This window comes from Propithecus coquereli, unplaced genomic scaffold, assembly GCF_000956105.1.
Source record: "Propithecus coquereli isolate 6110/MARCELLA unplaced genomic scaffold, Pcoq_1.0 Scaffold194, whole genome shotgun sequence".
Classification (NCBI taxonomy): domain Eukaryota; kingdom Metazoa; phylum Chordata; class Mammalia; order Primates; family Indriidae; genus Propithecus; species Propithecus coquereli.
Genome location: NW_012144300.1, coordinates 1000185 through 1027360, shown reverse-complemented (window position 1 = coordinate 1027360; position 27176 = coordinate 1000185). Strand labels below are relative to the sequence as shown.

General features: G+C 38.2%; 1 protein-coding gene across 1 annotated transcript in view; it reads left to right on the top strand.

Annotated features, from left to right (window-relative positions):
* RNF144B (ring finger protein 144B) overlaps positions 1-27176 on the top strand; it is a 93002-nt gene that overhangs the window by 51319 nt on the left and 14507 nt on the right. Inside the window, exons 3-4 of the mRNA XM_012643260.1 lie at positions 5880-5984; positions 15972-16032. Coding sequence (XP_012498714.1) covers positions 5880-5984; positions 15972-16032 — 166 coding nt within the window. The remainder of the gene's footprint in view (positions 1-5879; positions 5985-15971; positions 16033-27176) is intronic.

The following is a 27176-nucleotide window of genomic DNA, read 5'->3' as shown; positions in this document are numbered from 1 at the left end:
GGTTGTAGCATTAATAAAATTCCCTTTGGATAGTCTGATATTCTGCTATGTCCTGAAGGGAAAATGCAATACCACCAGCCCCACTACCACTGAGAATCTCTGTGTGCTCCCTCCTTTTGGTGGATTTATGTGGCTTCCTTTTGAAGGGGAAAATCATTAGAACCTCAATACTGAGCTATTTTAAGATTACTTTTATTAGAGTCTTACTGAAACTGATACAAACATAATACAAGGTACTGCATCAGCATATTTAGGTATACATCTCTTAGTAAGAACACCAAAACAAATGTACAAGATGAGTATTGACAAAAATTACAGACCAATAAAATGTAAGTTAATGTGAATGTGATGGGTAATGTTTAGCTTCAGTTAAGTCACTTTTTTAGTTAGGCTCTGAGTTTGGCATGTTCCAATAAGTGAGTGGAAATTCAGTGATCCTGTCACTTTTCTCTGCTGGAATCAGTAAAGAACTCGACTTGTACAGCTTTTACTGGGCCCCGGATCTTCCATTCTTTTCTTGTCTGCCTGTGACAATGAAAGGATTCCTACCTGGCAAAGAAGGACGACTCCACAAACACAAGTGTGAACATGGCAATTGGGTGGAAATAAGGAATTTCCTGAGATGGTTCAGAGCATGCTTTCATTAAGATCATTGAGTAAACATAAAATGGGAAAAATCTTGCTATGAAGAACTCTTGGACTCCCAAGAATACACCCTTGCACCCAGTTTGAAAAGTCAGTGCTAGCTGAATGTCAGGAGGCTGCGAGGGCAGTAGGGCTTGGTGCCCTCTAGACCGGGAGGTTCATCAGGGAAAGCTCTCATTCCAACAAGAGAAGCTGAAGGATGAGAAATGTAAAACTGAGGTCTCTTTTAAACTGTGCTTATTTATGACGTCTTGTTTGAGTTGGGGCTTCTTCTTTTTAATTATTTGGTGTCAGGTTTTCCTATCAGTCCTTCCATGTTCTATGTGATTGGCAAACACCTATGAGGGAGAAGTCGATCCCCATCAGTGATCTCATATTGGTAAAAAGCCAAGAACTCTGAAAGAGGTTTTGTGGGGAAAATAAATATTTCCTACACCAAGAAACATTTTCCTGCCTAGCTATAGATTGTTCATTTGTTTGAAGGTTTTCAAACCGCATGCTTTTGGTGTGTCGTCTTTCGAGTTGAGAGAGATACCATCTTGAGTTGTACTAATAATGTAAGTCAACCGTATCCAACAAAGAAGGCTTTCTCCTTGGCTCATGTGTAGAGATCAGAGTCTGAAGTGGAATTAACAGAATGTTGGCCTGAATCGGAGATGTTATTTAGAACACACTGGAGACATTGTGATGTAATTGTGTTCTGAGGCAGAGAAATGTTAGTCTACATTTTACAGAATATCCACTTCAATGTACGCATTGTACCTGGAGTTATAAAAAGCAAAACAGGCGCTCCAGGCCTGTCTGGGGTTTGGTCACCTTCCTTTCCACTCAGGTCTGAGCCAGGATGAGAAAACCTAGGTCAGTAGTTTATCAACTTGGCTTCAAGCCAGGTGGGCTGCCAGTCCTCCTCTGACCTCAGGACCCCAGCACCTGTGTCCAGAGGCAGCCACGATCCTGGAGGTCAATTTAAACTTTAACTAATGGCACCGAGCAGTGCCTTCCTCCCAACAGTACCTATTCTCTACCCAGCCCTCATGAGGCCCATCTCCCAGGGGCTTCCACTTCTGCATGCCTTCTTCTGATTCAGAGCCATCTATTCCATTTTCCAATTGTGCTTTACATTTATATGCCTCTTTTCACTTCTAAGAGTATTTTATGTATTTACTCTAATGAAGGACTCTCCATTGAGCTGAGAGCAGGCTAGACAGTGGACTTGTCCCAGTCTATAAATGAGGGCACTGTAGCTAGAGAGGTTAATGACATGCCCAAGGTGCAGAGGAGACTTCAGAGATTGTACCTCAATCATGATCATTGGAATCAAGTTCTGCTGACTCTTCATTGTAATGCTTTTTTCCCCCATAGGAAAAACATGTTTAAATAGGTATAATCTAGTGATAGAGGAATTTATAGTAAGTTCAAAAACATACACATGTATTCCTTCCCCACTCCTGTAGTTTGTTCTTGGGTGTGTACATAGCAGCTTTATCTTAACAATGCCTTGTCCATCATAATAGATGAGAACATCTTATACGAAGAATGCCCATGCCTCTGGTACATGGAAAACTATCACCCTTGAAAGGAGTCTAGGAGAAACCCCTTTCTGGGAAGATTCCATTGTACATAATTCATAGACTCTCAGAATTGGAAGAGACAGTATGAGTCATCCAGTTCACCATGTGTTTGATAGTTAAATCCTTGGTTAGATCCCTTCTGAATCCTTGAAGGTTTGTGGAGTGAGTTTCATGAACAATCTTTGTTATTATACATGACCCTTCATGGCTTAAAAATACTTCTGTGTTCTACCAAACTAAGTAAAATGTTGACTATTCAAGAGAAACAGCTATTTCTTTCTTTCTTGGGTCATCTGAGTTTTCAAATGTTCCATTTGAATAATTTTTCTTAGAATTCGTTAGCTGTTAAGAAAATTGCAAAAAAAAAATTAAAAAAGAAAATTGCATATCAGATATCTGTTTAATGCTTTTGTTTAATAGAATGTAATTTAAAAAATGTTACTAAATGATGGTAGTTTTCTTTTTTTTTTCTTTGTGTGTTTCTCTGTCTTTATTTCCAAGCTAGATGCCAGTTTTCCCCCTACAATTGTTAACCACTTACCTATGTTTGGTTTGTGTAACGTACACTTGGTGTTCTTGTGAATGTTTTCCTTTCTTTTGTGCTTTTAGCCAGAGGTATTGAAGAAGAGAGGGAGGCTTTGAGATTAAATATTTTAGTGAAAGATAATGGAAGGCATATAATGAACCTGAGGCTCTTGAAAATTCAGCAGGAAGCAGTAAGTAGGACGGGTTGTTTCCTCTGCTTGCCTTTGAATAGGAATGCATCCCACACTGACGGAGCCTCCAGTGCATGTGTTGTAGGGTTACTCAGCAATGTGCACTTAACAAATCTCTATCTTGAACCAGTGTTTCTTAGAATTAAAAGCAAAGGGTAAACCCTATAGTCAGCGTATAGAGCTCTAACTTCTCTACTAAAATCGTGGGTTACATTTAATATTACTTTCAGCTAGGAGTGTACTTGTGGGAAGTTTCACAATTCATTGGGTGATGTATTGTGGTTTATAGTGTACCTAAGAACATTTCATTAGCAAATGGAACATCCATTATAAGCTCTTAGGGTGGCTTTTATTTCAGTTTAACAAATTTGCTTTGTAAGTCGAAATGAATTTTTTTGCCTATGAAGACTTGCATAGTATCTTTAGTTCTTATTTAACAATCTTTTTCCATAGACCCAAATAGTTCCAAGGAGAGGCTTGCATAGAGGCATGTGGATATTCTGTTACAAATATCTGTTCTGTCTACACAGCTTCTCTACTGTAAGTGGTTTAACTGGTCCCCTGCAGGGAGTGGAGAAAGGATATCTCAGAAGGCCAAAGGATTAACATTTTCCCAGAAAGTTTTTGATAGAAAGTCTAAGACTAGGAGAAGAGGAGTAATAATATGACCTAATATTCTGCAATTTGCAAATTTCCTAAGGGCTTCTGGGATATAAAATTTCATGTGTATGTATGTGTGTTAAACCCTGTGAGGTAACCATAACAGGTATTGTTGTCCTTATTTTTAAAATTAAGGAAGCAAGTCTTGGTCGTAGGTCAAGTCACTTCCCATTGTCACCTGTTAAAGTAGATCTTGGTTTAGAACCCAGATATCAGGATCTGAAGTTCATTGCACCTTGTTCTCCTCCAGTACCTTCCCCTTGAGCCGGAAGACCATACATTTTCAGAGTCTTTTTACTTAAATTTCTTTAAGTGGTAGCTTGGGGGTGGGGGAAGGATCAAGGCAGTAACACCGGAACAGGTATGGCTGCTGGGAACAGGATGGACAGGCTTTCCAATCATTGATTCATTTGTCTCTTGGTATGACACTCCTTTTTGTGAGCCGTCTTTACTGTTCCTCTGGGGTTTTGTCTGTCCGTCAGAATTCTTCCCCATGTTTCCTTGCTGCTGTTCTCTTCTGCATACCACTGTTCCTGGTCCTGGAGACCATGCTTAGCACCGTAAATCCTAGAGCAAATGATTGTTCACCCTTCTCTTGAGTAAGAAAGTCAAGGTTAAAATACACTGTCTCTATTGAGGTCAATCATAGGGGAAGAGTGATTTGATAGGACCTCTGCTCCCAGATATCTTTTACTCCTCGCTTTATGCTAAATCACTAGCATTTTCCCATGTCCTTGAATATCATTTCAAAGCATTTTTCATGATTCTGCAGCATTGTGTGGCATAAATTTAGCAAAATTTATTTGTGTTCTTCTATTTTGGATATTTAAGTTATTTTCCAGTTTTTGCTGTGATGGACATCACGGAAAAAATTGACTCCTTGGAGAAACGGAACTATTAGCTGCTTAAAGAGATACAAACCTGGTTTAATGATTTGCCCCGATTGATCCATCAGTACATTGTAACAGTTGTTTCAATCACATAAATACATGATTATTTTTCTGAAGTAATACAGTAGTGACATAAGTTTTATTTTCAGATGGAGAAAATGAATAGAGATGATTAATGAAAGGAAGAGACTTCACAATTGTGTCTTCAGTATTCTGACCATAGAATTTTATTTAATGGTTTATGCTTTTATAAAAGGTTGGTGCAATGGCAATATTTTTAACGTAGCAAGTTGATGCATAAGTGTATAAATCTGAAACATCTAAACCCAATTATAAGTAATCACTACTTCGTAAGAGTCATTACTTCGAAAGAGTCATTACTTCATTGACTAGCTGTGTATTTTTGGTTAGGTATACTCCTTAAACATTTTGAGCTTGACTTTTTTTTGTCACGCATATTGAAAAGGGCTCAGCAATTAAGAGCAAATTAGTAGAAATTGAAGAGCCAACTTTTGAATTTTTTAGAGTTTTATTTGCTGCCTTTAGTTTCCTGTGGGTACATGCAGATGGGTTGGGAGGGAGAGGGGGAGGCGTGAGAGGTTTCTGCAAAGCTGTAAGTCCCTCTCCTCCCTTCTCAATGGGACTCATGTCTCTGCCCACTGCCCAAGATCCAGACACAACAGGCAATGAATGAATAGACCAAGTTTGTTCTTGGTGTTCTCCCCTTTTCCTTCCTGGGTTTCTGTTTTTCTGTCCAATTTCTACTTTCCCCAGGTGACAAATACCTTTTTTCTACTCAAACCTCCTCAACATGGCACCCACCAAGGCCCATATTTTTGGGAAGGTCTCATTCTCCCAATTTGTCTTTGCCATCCCCAATCAGCAGGAAGTCACCTTTCTCAACATTATCTTCCCCAGGTGCCTTTGCTTCTAAGTGTGCTCCTAAATAAGTCACTGCTTTAATCTTACTTTGCTTCTGTTTGGCTAGCTCAGTGTGAGGGTCATGGAGTTCTGTTTACTTTTCAGGCAAACTTTGATGGAGAGGGCTACAAGGTAAAAGTGGAATTGGAAAGTCACAGAAGTTTAAAAAAACGTAAGAAGAAGGCCTTGCCATTGGAAAAGAGTGTTTCTTCTTTTCCCAATCTGTGGTGGGGGAAAGCAAGCAGGAATCTGACTTGAATAAACTCTTAGGATGAAGTTATACACAGTGAATCACCTGTCTCTGCATTCTTTCCAAAGGATGGCTCTTAGCATTCACACTTGTGATAACTTATGTTTGCTGAGTACAAGAGCCCAGGACAGCCAATTAAGGAAGAAGTGGCCAGTTCTGTTAGGCAGCCTTTGTGCTACTGTAATAGGGTGGGTAATTGTCTGTTTTTTTCCTCCTTAACTTCTAGTGCCTGAAACAATATATGCAGCTGGCAATCCGAGAAGGATGTGGGTCTCCCATCACTTGCCCAGACATGGTGTGCCTAAACCATGGGACCCTGCAGGAAGCTGAGGTATGTATGGCTGCCATAATCTTCCCTTGATATTATTTATTAACATAGTGACTCTTTATGTACCTCCATACCAGGGAGTCTAGCAACGAAATAGAGATTAACTTCATAAAGGCATACTTTATTGCTGCTTACCTTGGGATTCTTTATACAAACTGTTAAAGCTGTCATTTAGCTCAGTTCTGTTTATATGAGCCATCCTGAGTGTCGAGGCAGCTCTAGCATAGGCAAAGGTGCTAGAGATCAGATTTATCAAACATGAGGTTTGGAGGCTGAGTAGTGAGTGGTCCTGTGATTTTTATTACCTTAAAGATAAATAGACCATAGATTAGCCACAGATACAGAAAATATAAATGATTTTGATTTTACAGTGGTAGCTTAAATTGAACCATTTCCAAGCATCAGAGAGAGGCCTTTTGGTTGATCTGTATTGGGAATCAGAAATATCTTTCTTTTTTGAGTGAGTTCTTCTCCCATTTTCTTAAGACTGTGATTTAACTCTTTCTTTTGTTTATTTAATCCCTGGTCATTGACTCACCCTTAAATCTGCCTTTTTATCTTCAGACCCTGTTCACTTTAAATCAGAATATAATGAACTCTTGTCCAATCTTAGTGGGGTGTGAGCCTCTGAAAGATGCCCCAAGAAACAGATGAAATAAATTATTTGTCCAGCAAACACAGAACACCTGCTTTGCACCAGGCACCCTTCTAGTTGCATTCTTGGCCAATATACTATCCAATTCTCTCAGCAAACTTCATGAAATTGGGTCTTACTTTCAGATAGGGAACCTGAGGCCCACAAGGTTTAAGCAACTTACCCAAAAGTGTATATCTAGAAAGTAGAAGAGATATAATTCTAATCTAGTTCTTTCTAACCATCTTAACTACATGGCTTTAAGAGTAGAAGTGGGTAGGTAAGGACTTGGTAATTTTTAGCTCAATAGTGTGCATATGTGTGTATGTAGAAATATATGTGCATGTATATATACTGTACATGCTTTATGAATATATATGCTTTTATGTATATATACTTTGCTTTGTAAGCAAAGCAGTCAGAAAGATGGTATAGATGATTTCTAACCAATCTGTATCTGGGTATCCTGTGTTCAGTTTATGGAATATCAGCTGAGTGGTACACGTGAGGTAGAAGTGTCTTTTAGGGATGCATAAAAGGAATACATAATGGTTTAAAAGTGACTCATTTTAAGGAAATCATGAAATAATTTTTGCGATAAAAAGGTAATATTGACTATGTAAATCCTACGGTGAGAAATATTGTTTACTTTTGTGTGGGTAGGATAAAAGGAAATTATAGTTGGGGGGAAATTAGACTAGCTATTAAGAATACTGTTGATCTATGTCACTTAGAAATTGTTTTTCAAATGAGCCTCTGGTGTTTGCAAGCATCTGTTTCTGCATAATCCTTCCAGGAAAGATGCTTCCTTTTTGACTTGCTCCTCTGGTGTCTCAACGGTCAACAAGTGTTAATAAAGAGCACAGTATGCTGGGCCCTCTTCCAGGCTAGGATAGAGAGGAGAATAAGGCAGGCCCACCAGTACTCTCCTCGTGGAGCTTCTGATCCAGCAGAGAGACATTGAACAGACAACAAATCTGATAGTTATAGAAGTGAAATGTAAGAATTGGGGCAGGCAGTAAGAGCTGTGTCTGATGTGAAATCTTATTGAATTCATGTATGCAAAATCTATTAAACATAAATGAAATGAACAGTTTGGTGAAATTTCAAAACAAGCCTACGAAATTAATCAGAGTCCTATACTCTAGACCCATGCTGTTCAATCCAGTAGCCACTAGCCACCTGTGGCTATTTAAATCTAGATTAATTAAAATTAAATAAACTCAAAAATTCAGTTCTTCAGTTATGCTAGTCAGTAACTGATTTTAAGTGTTCAATAGCCATGATGGTTAATGATTACCAGATTGGACAGCACAGAATAGAACATTTCCATCATTGCAGAAAGTTCAATTACATAGTCTCGTTCTAGACTTTTCAATAAATGGTAGCCATCAGCCACTGACATATGGGATATTGAATGTCAGGGCTAACGCGTCCAGACAAGTGGGTCAAGACTAGTTTGTCTCACAGTTCTTTAGAATAGAACTTACGTTTTCTGATTTTCTTTGTATAGATATTTTCTCTTTGTATTCCCCCTCTCACTCACACTTTTCTGCTTCTGGGTCTCTTTATTCAGTTTTACTCTAACAGCAAATTTTACTTTTAGGCCATGTATTAAAACCATACAAACCCATAATGGCTCTTTAAAAATTACAAAAGTCTATTTAAAAAAAAATAGAACAAAAACATAACTAAACTATGGTATTTCTTAAATTTTCCAAAGTCTCTTTCTCATTAGATGAGTGAGAAGACCCTCCAGGGCATTAACGGGCCGTTGCCATACTTGTCCGTCTTGCTGAGAGCCTGACCAAAGATGGGCATAAATGTGCAGTAATCAGATGTTCTTAACTAACTCACTACTATTTTTTTTAAGAGTGGTAAAAAAAAAACGTGGAGGTGGTGATTGTTTCTCCTTTTGAACTGACAACTGAATAGAAGGTTATATTGGAGATATGGGTAGCTTCATCTGTTTATATGGGGCTCTTCCTTTGAAAGTAAATACCACACACACATGAACTTGGGCTGTTCCACCAGATTCCATCACATACAGTTATTATTATAATATTGAGCCCATAATCTACACATTGAGTATATTACAATGAAGCTCATTCTCATTTGCTCTACTGGATTCTATATCCATGACTACTACTTCTTTCCCCCCTTAAAAAGTGTTTAATTACACAGGTAACACATGAATATACTTTGCTTGTTAAAAATAATCCTGGTTATGGCTGGTTCCTTTTGTCCTGCTGCTATTTCTATTATGATACATGATTCTTCATCATTCATTGTCTTACAAAATGCGTTTAAGTCTAACATTTTTTTCATCTTCAAAGGGCACTGGGAATTGCAGCTCTTTCCTCTGAGTGCTTGCCTGTGTGGCTCTAGCTTACACGCTTGGCTGTGCTCCGTGTGCCTGCCTTCTTGATGCCTCTAAATTGGCTCAGCTGTGGCCTTGCCTCTTAACTTTCATCTCTTAGAAATAGCCTCATTAGTGAAGCATTTAATACCTAGTTCAAGTACAGTCGGCCCTCGGTTTCTGTGGGTTCTGCATCCATGGATTCAACCAGCCACAGATCAGAAATATTCAGAAAAAAAATTGTGTTGGTACTGAACATGTACGGGCTTTTTTTCTTGTCATTATTCCCTAAACAATACAGTATGATAACTATTTACCTAGCATTTATATTGTATTAGGTATTTTAGGTAATCTAGAGATCATTTAAAGTACACAGTAGGATGTGCATGAGTTATATACAAATACACTAGATTATTTTATATCAGGGACTTGAGCATCTGAATATTTCGGTATCTATGGGAGGTCCTGGAACCAATCTCCCACGCCCCCAGATACCAGTGGGACTATTTCCTAATGTAGGAAATAGTAGAAAATGGCAACTTCCCCTTCAGCGTCATGGAAGCCCGTGAAAAACAGTGACTCTGGAGGACTTGTGGCTGGAGATGAACCCGCTGGGAGCCAGGAGAAAGCAAAACTTTCCTTCATTGCATCATCTGGTACTTTCAGCTGTTGCTCTGTGGAGCTTTTCCAGTGTACTTGATCTAGGAATCTGGTCCAACATGGAATTATGAAAGGCAGGACACAGATTGTTTATGCTGATAGAATTACCTCAGGCACAGCTTTTGCTTGAAGTTAGTAGCCCTGTTAAAAAAGGTGATCTCTAATTTAAGCAGTTCCCGTCTGGTGTTATGGAAGTAGCATACCGTCACGTCTGGGAGAGCCTGAACCACTCGTCTGGGCCGTGTAAAATTTGAGTGCTGAGTGTATAACCCTGTCTGAATAGTACCTGCAGTGACCTGAGAAATGTAACTTCCTCCAACTGCCAGCTGGTGGTGGAAGGCAGGGAAGAGCTTCTCACCTGCTAATCCTCCTTCTGAGTCCTGGGGTACTGAAACGGCCAGCCTGCCTTTTGCTGCTAGTGCCACAGCATGCATCCAAGGAAGGGAGGGTGCAGCTGCCTAGAACAGGGGCTCCAGAATTTCCATAGGAAGGGATTTAGGGTGGGCCACTCTGGAGGCCTAGACCAGAGGGATGGTGGAGGGAGAGGAATGGAGTACTAAGGAATTTGAAGCTACATTTGCAAAATAAATACAGTTTTTACTTAGATTGCATATTTATTTAGGGTGGCTTTGGGAAAGGCTGCTAGATACAGGGATCTGAGTGTTCTCCCAGATCTGTTAGCACTACCTCTACCTACGATCTCTTCTTTTAATGTTCTTCCTCCCCATTATCACAGTGGGAAGCTGGGGCAGAGGAGGGATGAGGATGTCCCAGCAAGAGGCCATATTCCTGTTACTGTGGTTTAAGGATCTGAATGGGGAGAGATTGAGTATGTCTATAATGACCTTTAGCTGTAATATGTGTTGGCTGGAGAAAAGGAAGATTCTGGGCCAGTGGGGGATAAAGGAATCCACCAAGCCAGAGTTAGATACTTTTGATGTTCTCAGCTGAATTTTGTTTTAGAAAGTTTTTAAAATTTTGTTTTAGAACGTATTTAAAACTGCATGCAAGTGGAGAATGAGGATTCTAAGATTCTTCTTTAACTAAAGATAAATATAGGAAAACTAAGCAGGGATGGGTTGAATGTGCCACATGTATGTACACGAGTCCATTTTATCCGTGGATGAGTTGAGAGAGAAAAGGCACGGGATGATACAGGAAGATGACCTTGGTGTCATAGTATACTGAGACTTCTGCAGAACAGGTGAACAAAGAACAGCCAATGCAACCCTCTGCCATGAACTGGGAAGAAGATCACTGGCCCTGGAATTCCAGTTCTCTCCATCTTTCACTTCTCCAGGCGCCCCTGCCTTCTGCCTCTCACACAATGATGCCCTCTTGTTTTTTCCAATCAAGATTTGTCATCTAGGATTTAGGTAAGGGGACTTGAGCTTGTTTGTTTTACTCAGGTGAATGGGGTGAAAGTGCCGTTTTTCTCTTCTGTTAGGAGGAACAGTTCTTATTTTCTGTCTTGAGATAGAAAACATTCTTAGTTTCTGTATTAGTGTGATTAGACATCGATCCATAAGGCATATATTGTTTCTCCTGCTTTTACTTTCACAAGTAACAACACCTCAAAAATTGCCAAAACCTTGGCAGGTTGTAATGATTGACTAGTGGTCAATTCCAACTCCAGATGTACTGATCTGCTTTTTATATGCTCAGCCTGTTTCTTTAATTTTTAAAAGTAACTGTACCAGAAACGTGATCTAAAGCAGCGATCCCCAACCTGTTTGGCACCAGAGACCGGTTTCATGGAAGACAATTTTTCCACTGAAGCAGGGAAGGGGAGGTGGAGCCTGTGCAGCCCGGTTCCTAACAGGCCGTGGACCAGTATCGGACCAGGATTGGTCTGAGGCCCTGGGGTTGGGGACCCCAGATTTAAACGTCCAAGCCTAAGTCAAGTGTGGATCCTTTCCTCTTCTGTACTGGCTTTTCAGATTCCGATGTGTAATGCTTCCCTGAAGCTGATCCCTAACTCTGTTTCAACCGTTTTATTTTCTTAACTGAGGATTAGTTTCCTAACCCAAAAGAAATGTATATTGCATTTATTAACATTTCTTATGGGAACACACACCACTCTCAGGCTCCACCGTCTGCCCCTTTTTTTCTTTGTGTTTTTTAGAGTTAGTCTTAATGGGGATGGTGATGCTTGTTCAAATGTTGTCATAGTTAATACTGAAAACCACGGGGGTGCATCACTTCTCCTTTCTTCTCAGTTGTGGATGTTACCGATACCCACGTATAGCGGTGACTGCAGCCCTACGTGTAGGTGGACTCTGACTTCCCTGGTTATGCTCTGCTGTAGGTGGGAGGGAAAAAGCAAGGACATTCAGCAGAAATGCGTATTGAATAAGGATCTTCAGGTTCATTTTTACCAGAAACAAAACCAAACAAAATAGCGATTGTAGGTAATTAATGGGTTTTTGTTGTTATTGTTCTTATGTTATTGTTCGAATTCTATTAAAATGAAACCAAATTTATTTTCTCTTTGAATTGAAGTTTTTCCTTTCTGGAAAGAATTTCTAGAATGATGATGGGAGGGAAAGATGGTCTTTTGTGCTTGGATAGGGGGAGAGAGAAATTTCTGTGTAACAGGCAAATTGGCACAAATTTCAGAAAAGAGGTATCAAAAAATAACTTTAAATGAAGTTAAAGACTTTTTAGTAGTTAATCTGAGGGAAGTGGTCACTTGATAGTTGATAAGATACTTAGAGAGCTTTGCTTCTACTACTTGAATATGGATTTGGTTAGTAATGGTTTAGAACCCACTGAATAAAATAAATATCAGTCCATGCTGAGCTAAATAAAAAAAATGAATACACAAATAAATAGGGGAGAAGGGACAGCTATTTCTTACACTAGAATTCGAATCACCAAATGCAGACTGAATGATGGAAATAGAGAATCATTATTAAGTAAATACCATAGTAATAATTATTTTTGGCAAGAATTATCAATGGATACAAAAACGAGTGGACAAAGGTGTGATGAGAAACAGGATTTTGTATAGTCTCACAGTATCTCCCTACAAGACATTTGTTGATTACAAAGGATGGAGAAACCTGGCAGACCCCACCTTAACCAAGTTAAAAAGTTAACATCCCCAGTAATGAGACACGTTATCCTTGTGCAGGTCCCAATGGCCCTGAGGTCACGTCTGTGATATTCTTGCCAAAAATGCACAACCTGAATCTAATTATGAGAAAGCATTGGACAAATTCAGTTGAGGAACATTGTACAAATAACTGGCCTGAGCTATCCAAACACATTAAGGTCGTTAAAGACAAACTGAGGAGCTGTCACAGATTGGAAGGCCAAGGAAACACCAAAGTTAGATACAAGGTGATAACCTGGATTGGATCTGGACAGAAGAAAAGGCCTTAGTGGGATAATTTGTGAAATTTGAATAAGGCCTGAAGATTACTTGATTGTATCAATGTACATTTCATTATTTCAGTATTGACTATAGTTATATAAGGTGTCATCATTAGAGGAAGTTAGGGGAATAGCATTTAGGAGATCTCTATACAAATTTGACAACTTTTTGTAGAATGTTCTGGTGTGATTTTGAATGATTTAGAATTTGTTTTTTTGGCAAAAAGTAGGATAAATGTATATCAAAAGACACCTCTTTATATTCTCCTTTACTATTCTCTAGGATTGTCAGTCTAGCAAGTCAATTTTAGAGTACTTGTGAGTATCCTCCAAAAATTTGGTTGTAGCCCTTTTACCTGTGGCCTGATTGAGTTTTCCAATAATCATCTGAATACAATTATTTCAGTTTTGTAATGGTAGAAGCGGAGGCATCGAGCAATCGTGACTTAGCTCAAAATGGCAATAGAACCAGGAATTTAATACTTTAGATCATTTGTTATTATTCTTTTAACGAGGTCTAATTTTCTCTCATCTTAAATCAAAAATGTGATAGAAACATTTCAGAAAATTAACTCTAGTCTACAAAATCCAACAGATGACAAGAGGAGTAGATCTTTTTTGAATTCGATATGTATTTATTGCCTTCAGAGTAATTTAAGTTCCTTGAGTTTAGCTTCTGTAGGTCCTTCCTCATTGTATGGCCAGGCTTTCAGCTCCCTGCTTCCCCATGGTAGGATGTCAACAAGTACATGGAGAAGATGCAAATCTAACCGCTGTGGGCTGGCGAAGAGAATGGTGTGTTCTGGAGGTGAAATTTATTCCAAAAGAATCGAATAGAAATGAGAAGTGATGGAATTAACTTTTTGTGATAAAAAATTTCAATAGAAAAATTTACTTACCTTATTAAGTCTTAATTCCATACAAACCTTTGACTTCTAATAAATAGGAGATCCAAAGTAGAGTAAAAGACAGAAAAATTAGAGACCTATGACTTCCCTGCTGGTAGTAATGTGCGCTTTGGTGACATTTATCTTTCTAATTTAAAATTAAACATCCATATCTACTGTTTTTGACTTTTTATTACTGCATTAATTCCTGTCATTTTTCTCATTAGCATTTCTTCTGTGTCTAAAACATCTTTTCTTCTGTTTTTCTTGTCTTTCATCAACTGTGTTTGACACAGCTGCTATATATTAATAAGTTTCTTGTCATTGAAAAAATCAGAATTTTTAGGGGCTGATTTTGAAGGATTTAAAGAAAGTCTTCATCCGTTCACAAATTATTTTAGATGGGGGTGAGTTGGGTACAGGACTGTCCCATAGAATCAAAGACCTCAAGCAGCTTGTGGGAAGGTGGTTAAAAACAGAGTCACAGAATATCACTGTGGTCTCTTGGGCCCAGTTGATATCATCCCCAAGTCACCTTGGCCAAAAGTTGAAGTAGCATTAGGTTATTTTTCTTCCTCCCACACGTACAAGTGACAAAGGCAAGAACTCAAGCCTGGTTCCTTAATGCCACTTATCACTTCATTTGCCTGAACCTTCTGTCTCCAACTCTGAATTTTATTTGAGACACATTTGCCTTTCAGGAAAGATGTCCGGGTAGTAGTATAACAGATGAACAAAGCTGGCTTTCAGTATAATAAAAGTCTAACTATACTTTTAAAAGAACTATGGTAAAATATATGTAACATGAAATCGACCATAATTTCTTTTGCAAGGATTGTGGAGGAGCTTTCATTTAAGGTACCTGATGAAAATGCAGTACATTTTTGGGGGGAAAATGTTTTTTATAATTAAATTTATGTTTTACCATACTTTACTTGGAATGAAGAAGACTGAACTTCCTTGTTTTGTGGCCCTTCAGACATTTTAACTAACTTAGCTTGATCCATTTGCAAAATAAATAAATGAGATGTTTTTTGTAGGGCAGAGGATTAGATTTTGAATGCCTTTTAAATATATTTTATTTGTTAAATACAATTTTAGCTACATCATTCTCTTACTCCAGTTTTCTCAAGTAGACTTCCTGTTGTTAGTCCCAAGAATCTAACTTCTATCTAGATATATTTTATACCAAAAAAGTAATAGTTTAGAGTTGAAATTGACAAGACTAACACTGTGTCCTGGATCAACTTGCTGAAAATCTGGAAGGCTCATATCAAATCCTTTGATTTTCTCAGCTATAAATCTTTTAAGCAATGTCAATATACTTACATCTTGACGTCAACGGAATTAATATTTTTAGAATGCCAGTTTAAGAGCAGTTAGTTTTTCCTGTATCTGCCTTTGAAATGCAATTTAAAAATGATTAATCTGAAATGTCACTTAGGTATGAATCATTGTTGTTTACTAGCAAACCTTTGGTTCATATTGCCATCTGAAATGGAAATGGTAGTCTAGTCACAAGAAATGTCTTAGGGTCTGAGATAATCAATGTGTAATAACTGAGGGTTCCATGAAGTGATTTTTGTCAAAAGAAATTATTTTTAGATTATTTAAAAGGTACTGTTTCCTAGGTGACAAATGAAATTTTCATAATTCCTGAGGCACTGTCTACCTGACCTTAGTTTTTAAGGGTTCCAAAGCTAGAATTATAATCTTTAAAAAATTTCTTAAATGAATGTAGAGAGAAAAGGAGCATCTGCCATATACGAACATGAATAATTTGGCAAGTCCAAGTTGTCTAGTCTTAGTAGCCACTGATGAAAGAATGGAAGGTGATTGATGAGTTTTGTGATTGGTGCCTTGAACAGTGATTCCTAGCCATGGTGGAGGAAAGGGGGTGATTTGAAAATTGCTGCATGTGCTACTGCATGAACAGTATAGAGAAAGAGAACTTTGCAAACAATTGGCGTATAGAGAATATAAGTAAAACCAGGAAAGGAAATCATAAAAGGCTGGTAACTCATGGCTCTTTGATGACTGAAATCTCATCTTTCTAATATCTCTGGTTTCAGATTGCCTGTTTGGTACCTGTCGATCAGTTTCAGCTTTATCAGCGATTAAAATTTGAACGAGGTATGCACTCTTTTTTTTTTTTTTTTTTTTGTATCCTGATAGTGATTGTGGTTTTACATGTGTCATCTTTACCCGCACGGGAGATTAAGGCAGCTGTGGGCTGTCAACAAAGCCACAAGGGTACTCCAAAAGGGGAAAACTGTAATTGCAACATAAAAGTTCCTTTCAGCCACAGCCAGAAAAAAATGCAGACTAGCAGGAAATGGAACTGTCCTTATGTTGTTTGTTTTGTATTTTTAATTTGGTGAGAAAGGTTTTGCAAAAGTTGGATGGTTTTATAATAACAGTAATACAAAAGAAAGTGACTCTCAAAATGTGTGTTACCACCAATTTTCCCACTCTTGAAGATTGTTTTGAAACATGAACCAGCCCAGACAATTTTACTGTTCCTTAATATTCACCATTTGTTTTTTGATACTACTTTTGTAAGCATGGTGATAGTTGAGAGAGTTTGGATCTGTTTCGTGCTACTGTGAATTTACAATGCATTAGACTGATTTTCTTTCTCAGTTTGGACTTGGGGTAATTTATATAGCTTTTCTATGTACATTGCCCATTTATCTGTAGGAATTATACTTTTTACTCCTTTTAGGCTTTTGATAGGTCTTTTTTAGGAGCCCTTTCCCTCTTACCATACCCTAACATATCCTTGAACTACATGGTCTATTTTTTAGCATCTGAGAAGTAGGAGAAAATTGTTTCCCCCAGAACTCATAGGACTGGCATAGTCTCATTGAGTATATAAAAAACTCTAATCTAGCATGGGCATACAGTTTTCTGATTGCTAATATTTAAATACGGATTAATAAAGCCTAGAGTTGTGGGTAGGGGAAAAAGTGAACATTTATCTGTCATATGCCAGTAAGTTTGGTAAGCACAATTACCTTTATCTCATTTAATTTTTACAACTACCCAGATAGATAATGCTACGAGAAAAAAAGAAAGAAAACCATGCACAGCATGAAGAGATACAGAGTAGGAACATTTGCTGGGGATTCATAGGATGGCAGTTGCTACTTTAGAACAACATCTGGCTCAGTCTTAAAGGCTAAGAACGCTGATATTTTTTTCACCAAGCCAAAAGTGGATTCATCTCTCATGGATGGATCACTTAACTAAACTCATAAGACTGATACATTAAGTGAATTTACAAAAAAAAAACCCTTGGATTAGATTGTTTGAATTTCAAACGGCAGGTACATTTTTGCCCTATAGAAAGATCTAGATGGGAAGTCAGGAAATAAAATGTTGTTGAAAATGGAATCAGAACTAGGGGAGTCTGATGAATTGACTTTTAGTGGATGAAGACATAGTCTGATGTAGCTGTCCTGTGTAGATTCTGAGCTAACTTGAGAAATTAATGATGGGGGTAGTTTATAGTGGCCCTCCCTAGTCTATTCACATGGACTGGTTAGATTGAGCATTATAACACCAGATACTTATTTATTGGATATGACAGCTAAAGTTGATGAAGGCATCAAACATCTGCTCTGCCATTCTCCCACTTTATCCCAATATCCTCCATTATAAAACTCAGTTATAACTGGAACATGGACATTCCCGGTATTGGGCCCTGTGATGACCAGCTGGTAGTGAGTGCTATGATTTGCTGACTTTTACCTGGAGAGAGTCTAAAGAGTTAGATTGGACTTTTCAGGCTTCTGAAATGGTGAGATGTGGCCTATCAACGTCATCAGTCCTACTTAGTGACTGGTGCTCAGTCTGTCCATGGTATTCCCTTGCTCCACACGTACCTTTCTTCTCCCACGACCACTGACTTCCTCCCCACCACTCCTGCTGCCCCATCTGTCAGTAGCAGGCCTATTCCTGATTGCTTACGTTTTAGGGGACTATTCTAATAGTATCAGCAATTAAAACTTTCTGTGTGTTGCTTCTCACGGGTGAGTATAAAGTTTTCGTTTATTTAAAAAATAGCGGCTAAGAGCCTGAGTGCAACCGCAGGCTCCACCGCTTGCCACCTGGGTGACTGTAGGCAAGGTCCTTAAAATTTCTGCACTTCTGTTTCCTCATCTGTAAAATGGAGATGATAATCGTCCCTATACCATAGGGTTGGGATGAGGATTATGTGAATTAATACTTGCAAAGCACTTCCTATGAGTGCTTCCTATCTCAGCATCCAAACCTTTCACAGTTGTTAGTAATAAAAATACTAATAGCTCAAAGGTACCACCTTTAATTTAAGTACACTCAAAGTTCTTCTCCTAAACCCTTTTGACAGATGAGATAATCATACCATTCTTCAGGAAATATCCCCATATTGAAATGGATATTATGCTGCTCTTGTGAAGAGGATTAGAACACTTGAAGTTAATCGTCAACATCCATCTTTACAGTAGGAATAGCCTTGCCATGGGCGAGGTACACATGGACTATCATTGGCCAAGATTCTCATTTTCCCCACATAGTGCTTGGCTTTTTGTGTTTTCTGTAGTATTCAACCCTGCTTGTAACTGGCTTATTTCTTCATTAGATGTGGTAATATATTCAGTCTGGCTACAGTCAAGTTGGGCAGGCCTCAGAGCCAGTGCCTCTCTTTTAGGAAATATTGTATATCTCTACTTGGCTCCATTATAAGTTGATCAAATAGTTTTATTTATACATGGAATTTATTTTTTCTCATGAATTCTATCTAAGCAGATGCCCCACAGTGGATCTCATGCATTGACAATTAATTTCATTAATCTCATTTCATAGTATGTTAAATTTGGTGACCTTTTGGTTTGACCCCCTCATTTTATAAAATAAAAGGAAACTGAGGCCCAGAGATACTTCCATCTTAGGTGATTTTGGAAGGTAATTTTTCATCATGTAATCCTTCATTATCATCCATAATAAATAATTATTATTGGCAAATAGATGATCCAATTAAGAGTAAGTTTAAGTTAATAAAGTGCTACATAGTGGAATTTACTTAGTTGGTATAATCTTTATCCAAATTGTATATTTCATTTTTACATAATAGACTTCCTGTCTACCTCAAACTCGTGACCTTTATCAGCTAGGTGACTTTGAGGTTTATGTTATAAAAATATGTTTTATATGGAACTGTTTATAAGGAGATCTTACAATGCATTAAATACTAATATTGTCAATGAGTTAAATGAGTAACTGGCTGAAAGTAAATTTCATTGGTGGGGCTGTGAGACAGAATTGTAGAGATTGTTATTGCTCTGTAAAAATGTAGACTCAGAGTAGATGCAGCCCTATATTTTAGTTATAAGAATTATCCTCAGTTCTGTCCAATTCACATTGCCACGTTCTTTTCTCAGTCTTTAGTTTGTTGTCCAGTGTGTGAATTGTCTTCTGCTTTATGTTACGTATTTGATTAGCTTGCCTTTTATGTCTTTGTCTTCATCTAAGTCTGTGGGGAAAAATATTTTGAACAGGATCACACAAAAATCATCACCCTGCACAAAGCAAAGAAGCACTATTTAGCATTGGTTGGTTATTCTCCCCACTTTCCATCCATCTGTGACTTTTCCATCGGCTACTACTATATTTCTGGGTTTCCCTTTCTGTGTCAGCCGTCCAATATTAACAAAGAAAAGGGAATGCTAAGTTTGCCATGTGTTAATGATCACTGCTTTCCTTTCTACTGGTTCCCAAAGTACATGTCTGATGATTTATGCTAGAATTTTGCTTGTCTCTTATTTCCAGAGTCTACTTTTTCAAAATAGTTTTTTTTTTTTTCTGAAAATTGGGTTAAGATTATCCATCTCTAGTTCTTAAGCACTTTTCCTAATTTTTTTCACCCTGTTTTACTTTTTATAACTGTAAGTTGCTTCAGTTCCTTGCTGGGTTGACATGTCTGTTCTTTGATATTTATATTATCATATAGTGGTTAGGAACTCTTACAAATGGGTTATCATGTTGTTCTCCTTCATAAAAAAGTGAAATGAAATAAAAATTTGTTTTTCTATTATTTGTTAATTCTACTCTATTCACTCCCGTATTCAATATGTGCTTATTTATATACTGAGTATCTAGCCTATGCTAGGTACAGTTCCAGATGCTTCCTCAACCTATGGTTGCATCTTTTTGTGACAGTCCTTTTGTTCTCAGCATTCTTCACAAGGCTCCTTTCATTTTGTGTCTTCACATTTATGATTTTTTTTAAATTTCAGAGTATTATGGGGGTACAAATGCTTTGGTTACATAAATTGCCTTTGCACTGCCCGGAAAGTATGCCCATCCCCCAGACAGCACATACCACATCCCTTAGATGTGAATTTATCCATCCCCTCCCCCTGCCTCCCACCTGCCTGACATCCTATGAATGTTACTTCCCATGTGTGTAGATTAGTATTGATCAATTAGTACCAATTTAATGGTGAGTAAATGTGGTGTTTGTTTTTCCATTCTTGTGATACTTCACTTAGAAAAATGGGCTCCAGCTCCATGCAGGATAATACAAGAGGTAGTTCATCATTTTTTTTTAATGGCTGAGTAGTACTCCATGGTATACATATACTACATTTTGTTAATCCATTCATGTATTGATGTGCACTTGGGTTGTCTCCATGTCTTTGCAATTGTGAATTTTGAGACAAAAATCTTGCTCTGTTCCCCCGGCTAGAGTGCAGTGGTGTCATCATAGCTCACTGAAACCTCAAATTCCTGGGCTCGAGTGATATTTCTATCTCAGCCTCCCGAGTAGCTGGGACTACAGGCATAGGCCACGACGCCCAGCTAATTTTTCTATTTTTAGTAGACATGAGGTCTCACTCTTGCTCAGGCTGGTCTCTTACTCCTGAGTTCAAGTGATCCTCCTGCCTTGGCCTCCCAGAGTACTAGGATTACAGGCGTTAGCCACCATGCCTGGCCCACATTTGTGATATTACTCTTTGCGTTTCATCTCGCTTTTTTATTTGCCCTTAGTGAAATGCTTCCACCCCAGCTTTTGTATCTGATCATAAAAGTTTTATCTCATCAGAGCTCCCTGTGTAGTTATTTGGTTTCTTTTAGTGTTTTTCCCTCTTAAGACTGTGTGATACTTAATGACCTTATCATCTGCTCAGTTTTATTTTTTAACACCTCCCTTCTCTCATTAGTCTACTAAAAGAGTTTGATTTATTTCGGGTGATAATTAAATTAACTTGGTGTATGGTGTTTCCCATAATAATAAAAATTCATGTGATGTCTTTTTTGACACAGCCTCATAATGGTGGAGAGTGGTGGAAAAGCCACCCTTGTTAGTTGAGAGAATATTCAACAGAATAAAAAGCAAACGCCACATAGTCAATGTTGATGGTGCCAGGTGGGAGAACCAAGGGTCTTGGATTCAGTTTTTGAAAACTGAAAATAATTCCTGGGGTCTGACAGAGTCCTTAGGTCTCATGGCAGTTTTAATTTTCCAGAATTTTTCTATTTCCCAATAATTGTCAGAATACAGAAGTAGAAAATAGTTTTAAATATCATTTCCTGCCTTGCATAATTTACATGAACAGGCGGAATCTAAAGATGAAATAGCTGTGGGGCTTTATTTCAATGGTCAATTCTGCTTTCCATAAGCAAATTGCATTCAAGTCTTTGAATGTGTCTATCTCTGATGTAAGTCTGGCAGAGTTAATCACTTCTAAATCATGTTCATTTAAGTTTTGAGGGCACTATTACTTGGGGGCTGACTTTAAATGTCCCTGGTTTCTCATTTTCTAGATTTCTGAACTTCCCTCATCTCAAAGCTACATGACGCTTTCATCACTGCTGATGCAGAAGAAATTGATTGAATATGCATCAGTTCACTTTCTTCCAACTTTGGAATAGAAATTTGACGGGAGGAGCAACTAAACCTTACACTTTTTGGATAATTGTGCATTTTCTATGTGTATATAATAATTGTGTTTCCTAGGCCAAACACCAGGAGGTAGAATTGAATTTACAATAACAGTAATAAAAAGAATCTTTATAAATATTCTGCGACTCCTGTAGGAGCTTCACTTCATTTCAGATTCCTCTGGGATCACTGATGTGGAGGAGAGAATGGAGAGGAGATAGCTTTTTCTGCAACACCAATTTGACTACCACCTGCTGTCCATCAATTTGTTCCTTTTCAGTTCTGGTTCTGGGCAGTCCTGTGAGACACCAGGGCTGCAGTGTCTGATGCCCCTTCTGTGTTGCTTCCTTTTCTACTAATCGGGCTCTAGGCTCCACCTGTGGTATATACCCTGTTCCATGAGGTATACAAAGCAAAACTGTGCTCTTAATAGCATCCTGAAATTTTAATAGTATTTTTTAAAAAAACAGCTCTTCTACCTTTTATTGACTTTTGCTTGAAGCTGTTCTTCTAGGAGCAGCTGGGCCGAGGGGCATTCTGAAGGACAGATGCCATGCTGTGCTCAGATGCCTTTTCAGTGGAATCTGGCCAGACTTGTATGTCTGGATCCCTGTTCCTTTGCGGGGAGCACTTCAAGAGTGCCCTTTACAGACATTGCTCAGGGTTGTTGTTACTGTTCTCTGGAAATACCTGAATGCAGGACTGAACAGCATAGGACCTTGACATATCTAGTACCATTATCTTTTATTACCACAGGGACTTGATTTGCCAGTACTGTTTCGTATACTTCTGTTATGTTGCTTCATTCATTTATTCAACAATTACAACATTCCAGGCATCTTGCTAGGTGAGTGATTGTCAGGGAGGGGTGAATTTATCTTTCAGAGGACATTGGTGATGTCTGAAGACATTTTTGATTGTCATGACTGGGAGATGGGATGCTACTGGCATCTAGTGGGTAGAGGCCAGGGATGCTGCTAATCATCTATGCACAGGACGGCCTCCAGAACAAAGAACTGTCTGGTCCGAATGTCAATAGTACTGTTATTGAAAACCCTGCCTTAGATGATGGGGATTCGGTGATCAAGACAAAATCCTGCCCTAGATGATGGGGATTCGGTGATCAAGACAAAATCCTGCCCTAGATGATGGGGATTCAGTGATCAAGACAAAATCCTGCCCTAAAGGATCCTGATGTATATGTGTGTGTGTGTGTAGGGGGGAGTAGATAATAAATAAACAATAATATTAGATAGTGGTATGTATCGTTTATATAAAGAAGGGTAAGGGGAAATAAATAGATGGAGGAGGCTGTTTAGGATAGGATTTTCATGGAAGATCTCTCTTAAGAGGTTATGTCTGAGGAAAGACGTGATTTGAAGTGAGCAAACCATGTGAGTACCTATAGAAGGAGCATCTCAGGCAGAATTAAAGGGAAGTACCAAGGCCCTGAGGCAGGAACAAGCTTGGTTTCTGTTTGAGAAAGCAAGGAAGCCCGTGTGATAAAGCTACGTGAGCAGAGGGAGAGTCATAGGAGGTAATTTAGGAGTAGTGGTCAAGGGCCTGATCATATAGATTGTGATGATGAGGTCTAAGTGTGATGAAGTCATTGGAGGATTTGGATCATGGAGTGTTGTGATATGATTTCCATTTTTAGAAGACTACCCTGGCTGCTGTAGGAGGAATGGATGGTAGTGGAAGAAAGTGGCGGCATGGAGATTTATCAGCAAGCTATGGTAGTGACCTAATCCAAGATGGTGCACTGTATTATATGTTAAATGTAGAAGTACTGAAAATCACCAGATTTGGAGTATATTTTGAAGGTATAACTCTCAGGATTTCCTAGTGGAGATGCATTCGAATATATGAGTCTGGAGATAAGTGAAGAGGTGAGAACCAGCAATGTAAATTTTGGAGTCATCAACATAGAGTTGGGTTTAAAGCTATGACGTTGAATGAGCTCATCTAAGAATAGAGTGTAGATAAAGAAACAATCTCAGGACTGCGCCCTGGGATACTGTAGGTTTTAGAGGTGGGTCCAACAAATGAGACTCACAAAGGATGGCCAGAAATATTAATCCAGAAGCTGGGTGAAGATCGTGTTTAGAGAATGTCTACTGGATCAGATGCTATTGAGAGATTGGGAGAGGTAAGGACTGAGAGTTGGAAACAGAGAGGTCTTTGGTGAGCTTTACAAGTGGGGTTTTAATGGAGTGACAGGGAAGTACTGAGAGTGTTCAGAGTATTATAAGAAAAGGGAGTGCAGTGAATACATTAAGAAAACCTTTTTCAAGTTTTTTTCGTAAAAGGAACTCATGATCCTGCAGAAAGGGATGGTATAGGAGAGGGAGGGGAGATAACTGGAGAAGCAAAATTCTTGAGAATGTGACAGGGGATGGATTTCAGTGCTAGATGGAGGGATTGGACTCACTACCGGCAGGTTCAGCTCATCCTATCAGAGGGGAAGGTGGAGAGGAGACAGGCCTGGACACAGGTGAGCTAGTAGATGTGGTATGCATGGGTTCTCTTCTAACTGCTTCTGTCTCCTAGGTGAAATAAGAAGGAAGGTCAGTAGCTGAGAGTGAGAAGGAGGAAGAGAGGATTGCAGGTTCAAAGCAAGAGGAGGAGCTTTGTATAATATTAATATATCAAAGTACAGTGACTCTAGCAATATTGAACATGACTTTTACAAAATATCACCCAAGTTGCATGCATTCATAAATCATTCAACAGATGTTTATAGAGCCCCAACTCTGTGTAAGTCACTGTGTTTTTCAAGATATTTGACTATGACCCAGAATAAGAAATACACTTTACTTCGAAAGCCCGTATACACACGTACACCAAGATAGAATGAACAAAACAAACTATGAAAGTTTCATTTCACTTAGGTGAAATGCACTCTGTGTTCTTTTCTAATCTATTTAATGTTTAAAAATTGCTGCTCACAACCCGTTAAATTGATTTCTCAATCCCTGTGGTTTGAAAAAAAACCATAGTAAAGAATACAGATTTGTGTGTCCCCTTTCAAAGGGTTTAAAGTCACACATTAAGGTTGAGGATTAGAAGGAAAAGAATGGGAAAGAATTTCACTCATTCCTATGGAGAACCTGCCATATGTTAGGCACTGTGTTTTGTGTTATTTACAGTGTCTGTTTAATCTTGAACATCTCCACTTTATAGGGAGGGAAGATGTCTTGGGGTAAATGGCTCCTCTAGTAACTCGCGGACCCATATTTTCTCCTATATTATGATAGCCCTAGCTGATTCAGTGAAAGGTAAGGACTACATCTATTCTGGGTTTTTCTACTTTTGGAAAACAGAATTACACGTACGAATCTCTACTTTTGCATTATTTGGATAAAATCTGGAAATCTTTCAGATCAAAGCTATGTTTAGATTGGCTGCTTATTCATGGTTCTAATCTATAGGTTTAAAATGTGATTTAAACAAATGTACAGCTGTAAATAACCCTCAAAAGCAGGAATAGTATTTAGCTCAGTGTCATCTGGATCTCACAATGTAACAATTCCAAAGGCTTATCTCTAGCAATTCTTTTTTTAAAAAAATTATCATAATAGTTTTTAAATGTTTATTTCTCAAAATCAGTAATATATAGTCAAGAGAGAAATTGAGGAAATACACAAAAGAAAAAAAAGAAGTAAATATCCCTTCACCCAAAGATCAGTTGACTTTTGCTTTAGCCTTAATGTATTTAATTCTGTTTGTTTTTATTACATATACATTTACTAAAAACAAAGACCTTGTTTTGGCCTTTTATTTATTTAATTTAAAAAAACCAGATAAAACTGTATGTATTTACTGTGTACAACATGATGTTTCATAGCTGCTAAGTATATATACATGGTGGAAATTACTAAATCTAGCTAAGTAACAGATGCATTACTTCACATAGGTAATGTGATGAGAACATTTTACATCCTCTTTCTTAGCATTTTTAAAAAATACAATATATTATTAACTGTAGTCACAATATTGTACAATAATCTCTAGCAATTCTAACCAAATTAGTAGTTACCCTGTTGAAAGAGCAAAAAGTATACATGTGAGCTGAGAGGATCTCTACCGTGGATCAAAAATAGAGAAGATAGAAAAACAAATTATGTAAGTATTCTTTGTGCCACCAGACCCGGAGGTACCAATATACCTTTTTTTCTCATCCAAAAATGCCCCTCCTGAGTTTCCATAAAAGTGTGTGGCTGTTTGACAGCGAGGGTAAGTCTCTTTAGTCTTGTTTCTGTCATCCAGTAAGAGAAATTGAGTCCTTATTCCTTTGAACGTTCTACCTTAACTCCTTGTTAACTTAGCTTCATACTTTAACATAGAAATATAAAGCTGAGAGGACTTTCAGAAATTTGTCTAGGTCAGTTTCTTTCCCCCAGAATGGTTATTTACTCTGCATTTAATGGTGTATCAATAAGATACTGCCACAACTCCTTAGGTAAGTATATTTTACATAACCAGAGTAGTATGTAAAAGCCTCTTAGGACCAGCTTAAGTACCCATGTGAAAAAAAAATGTGTCCAACAGAAACATTGCATAAACAAATGATACTTTAATGTTATTGTGGGTGCTTTCCTGTATTGATGGACATTTCTCCAGGCTTTAATCATGACCAATTCTAACTAGCAGTGCCTTCTTTTTTAAAAAAATTATTTTAAATAATTTTTTGATGGTAGAAAGGGGACTCAGAGTAGTAATTGGTTTGAATTCATAGATCTGGTCTTTGTTTTCTCCTCTGATCCTCTGTGTGTATAAGAGGAAAAATTTTGATCTTCTGGGGTTGGCAGGAATGTAATGAGTGTGTCCCATCTGGTTGGTGTTGTGAGAGGTGCCTGAAAGCCTCGTAGGGAGATCCAGAAACAGCTACTTTTGACATACTGTGATTCTAAGTAGAAGAAACAGCCTGTACAGGGTATTCCTGTACTTCACTGGACATGAAGAGCCCTGACAGATGTACAAGAAGCAATTAATGAACAGTAAATTAGAATATATAACCAAATGCCATGTACTCTTAAGAAGAAGATGTGTACACATGTGAGTTTTACTTCATGTATATACACCTGTTTGTATATGGGTTGTTCAGAAAGTACTAATATAAAAGGTCGGTCAGCAAATTCTCTTCTTTTTGTGCTGTGCAAGTTCTGCTCTTTACTTTCCCACTTTGCTCCATACTTGTCTGTGCTGGATGTAGGTTTTATGTGTTAATATGTTTACTCTCAATTTGTCCTGCGTTCAATAATGTGTTGGTGCAGTCTTTTGAGGAGGTGGGGAGGAACAACTATGATTTGTAGTGTTTGCCAGTTTCTAAGGTGTGAGTACTTCCAGC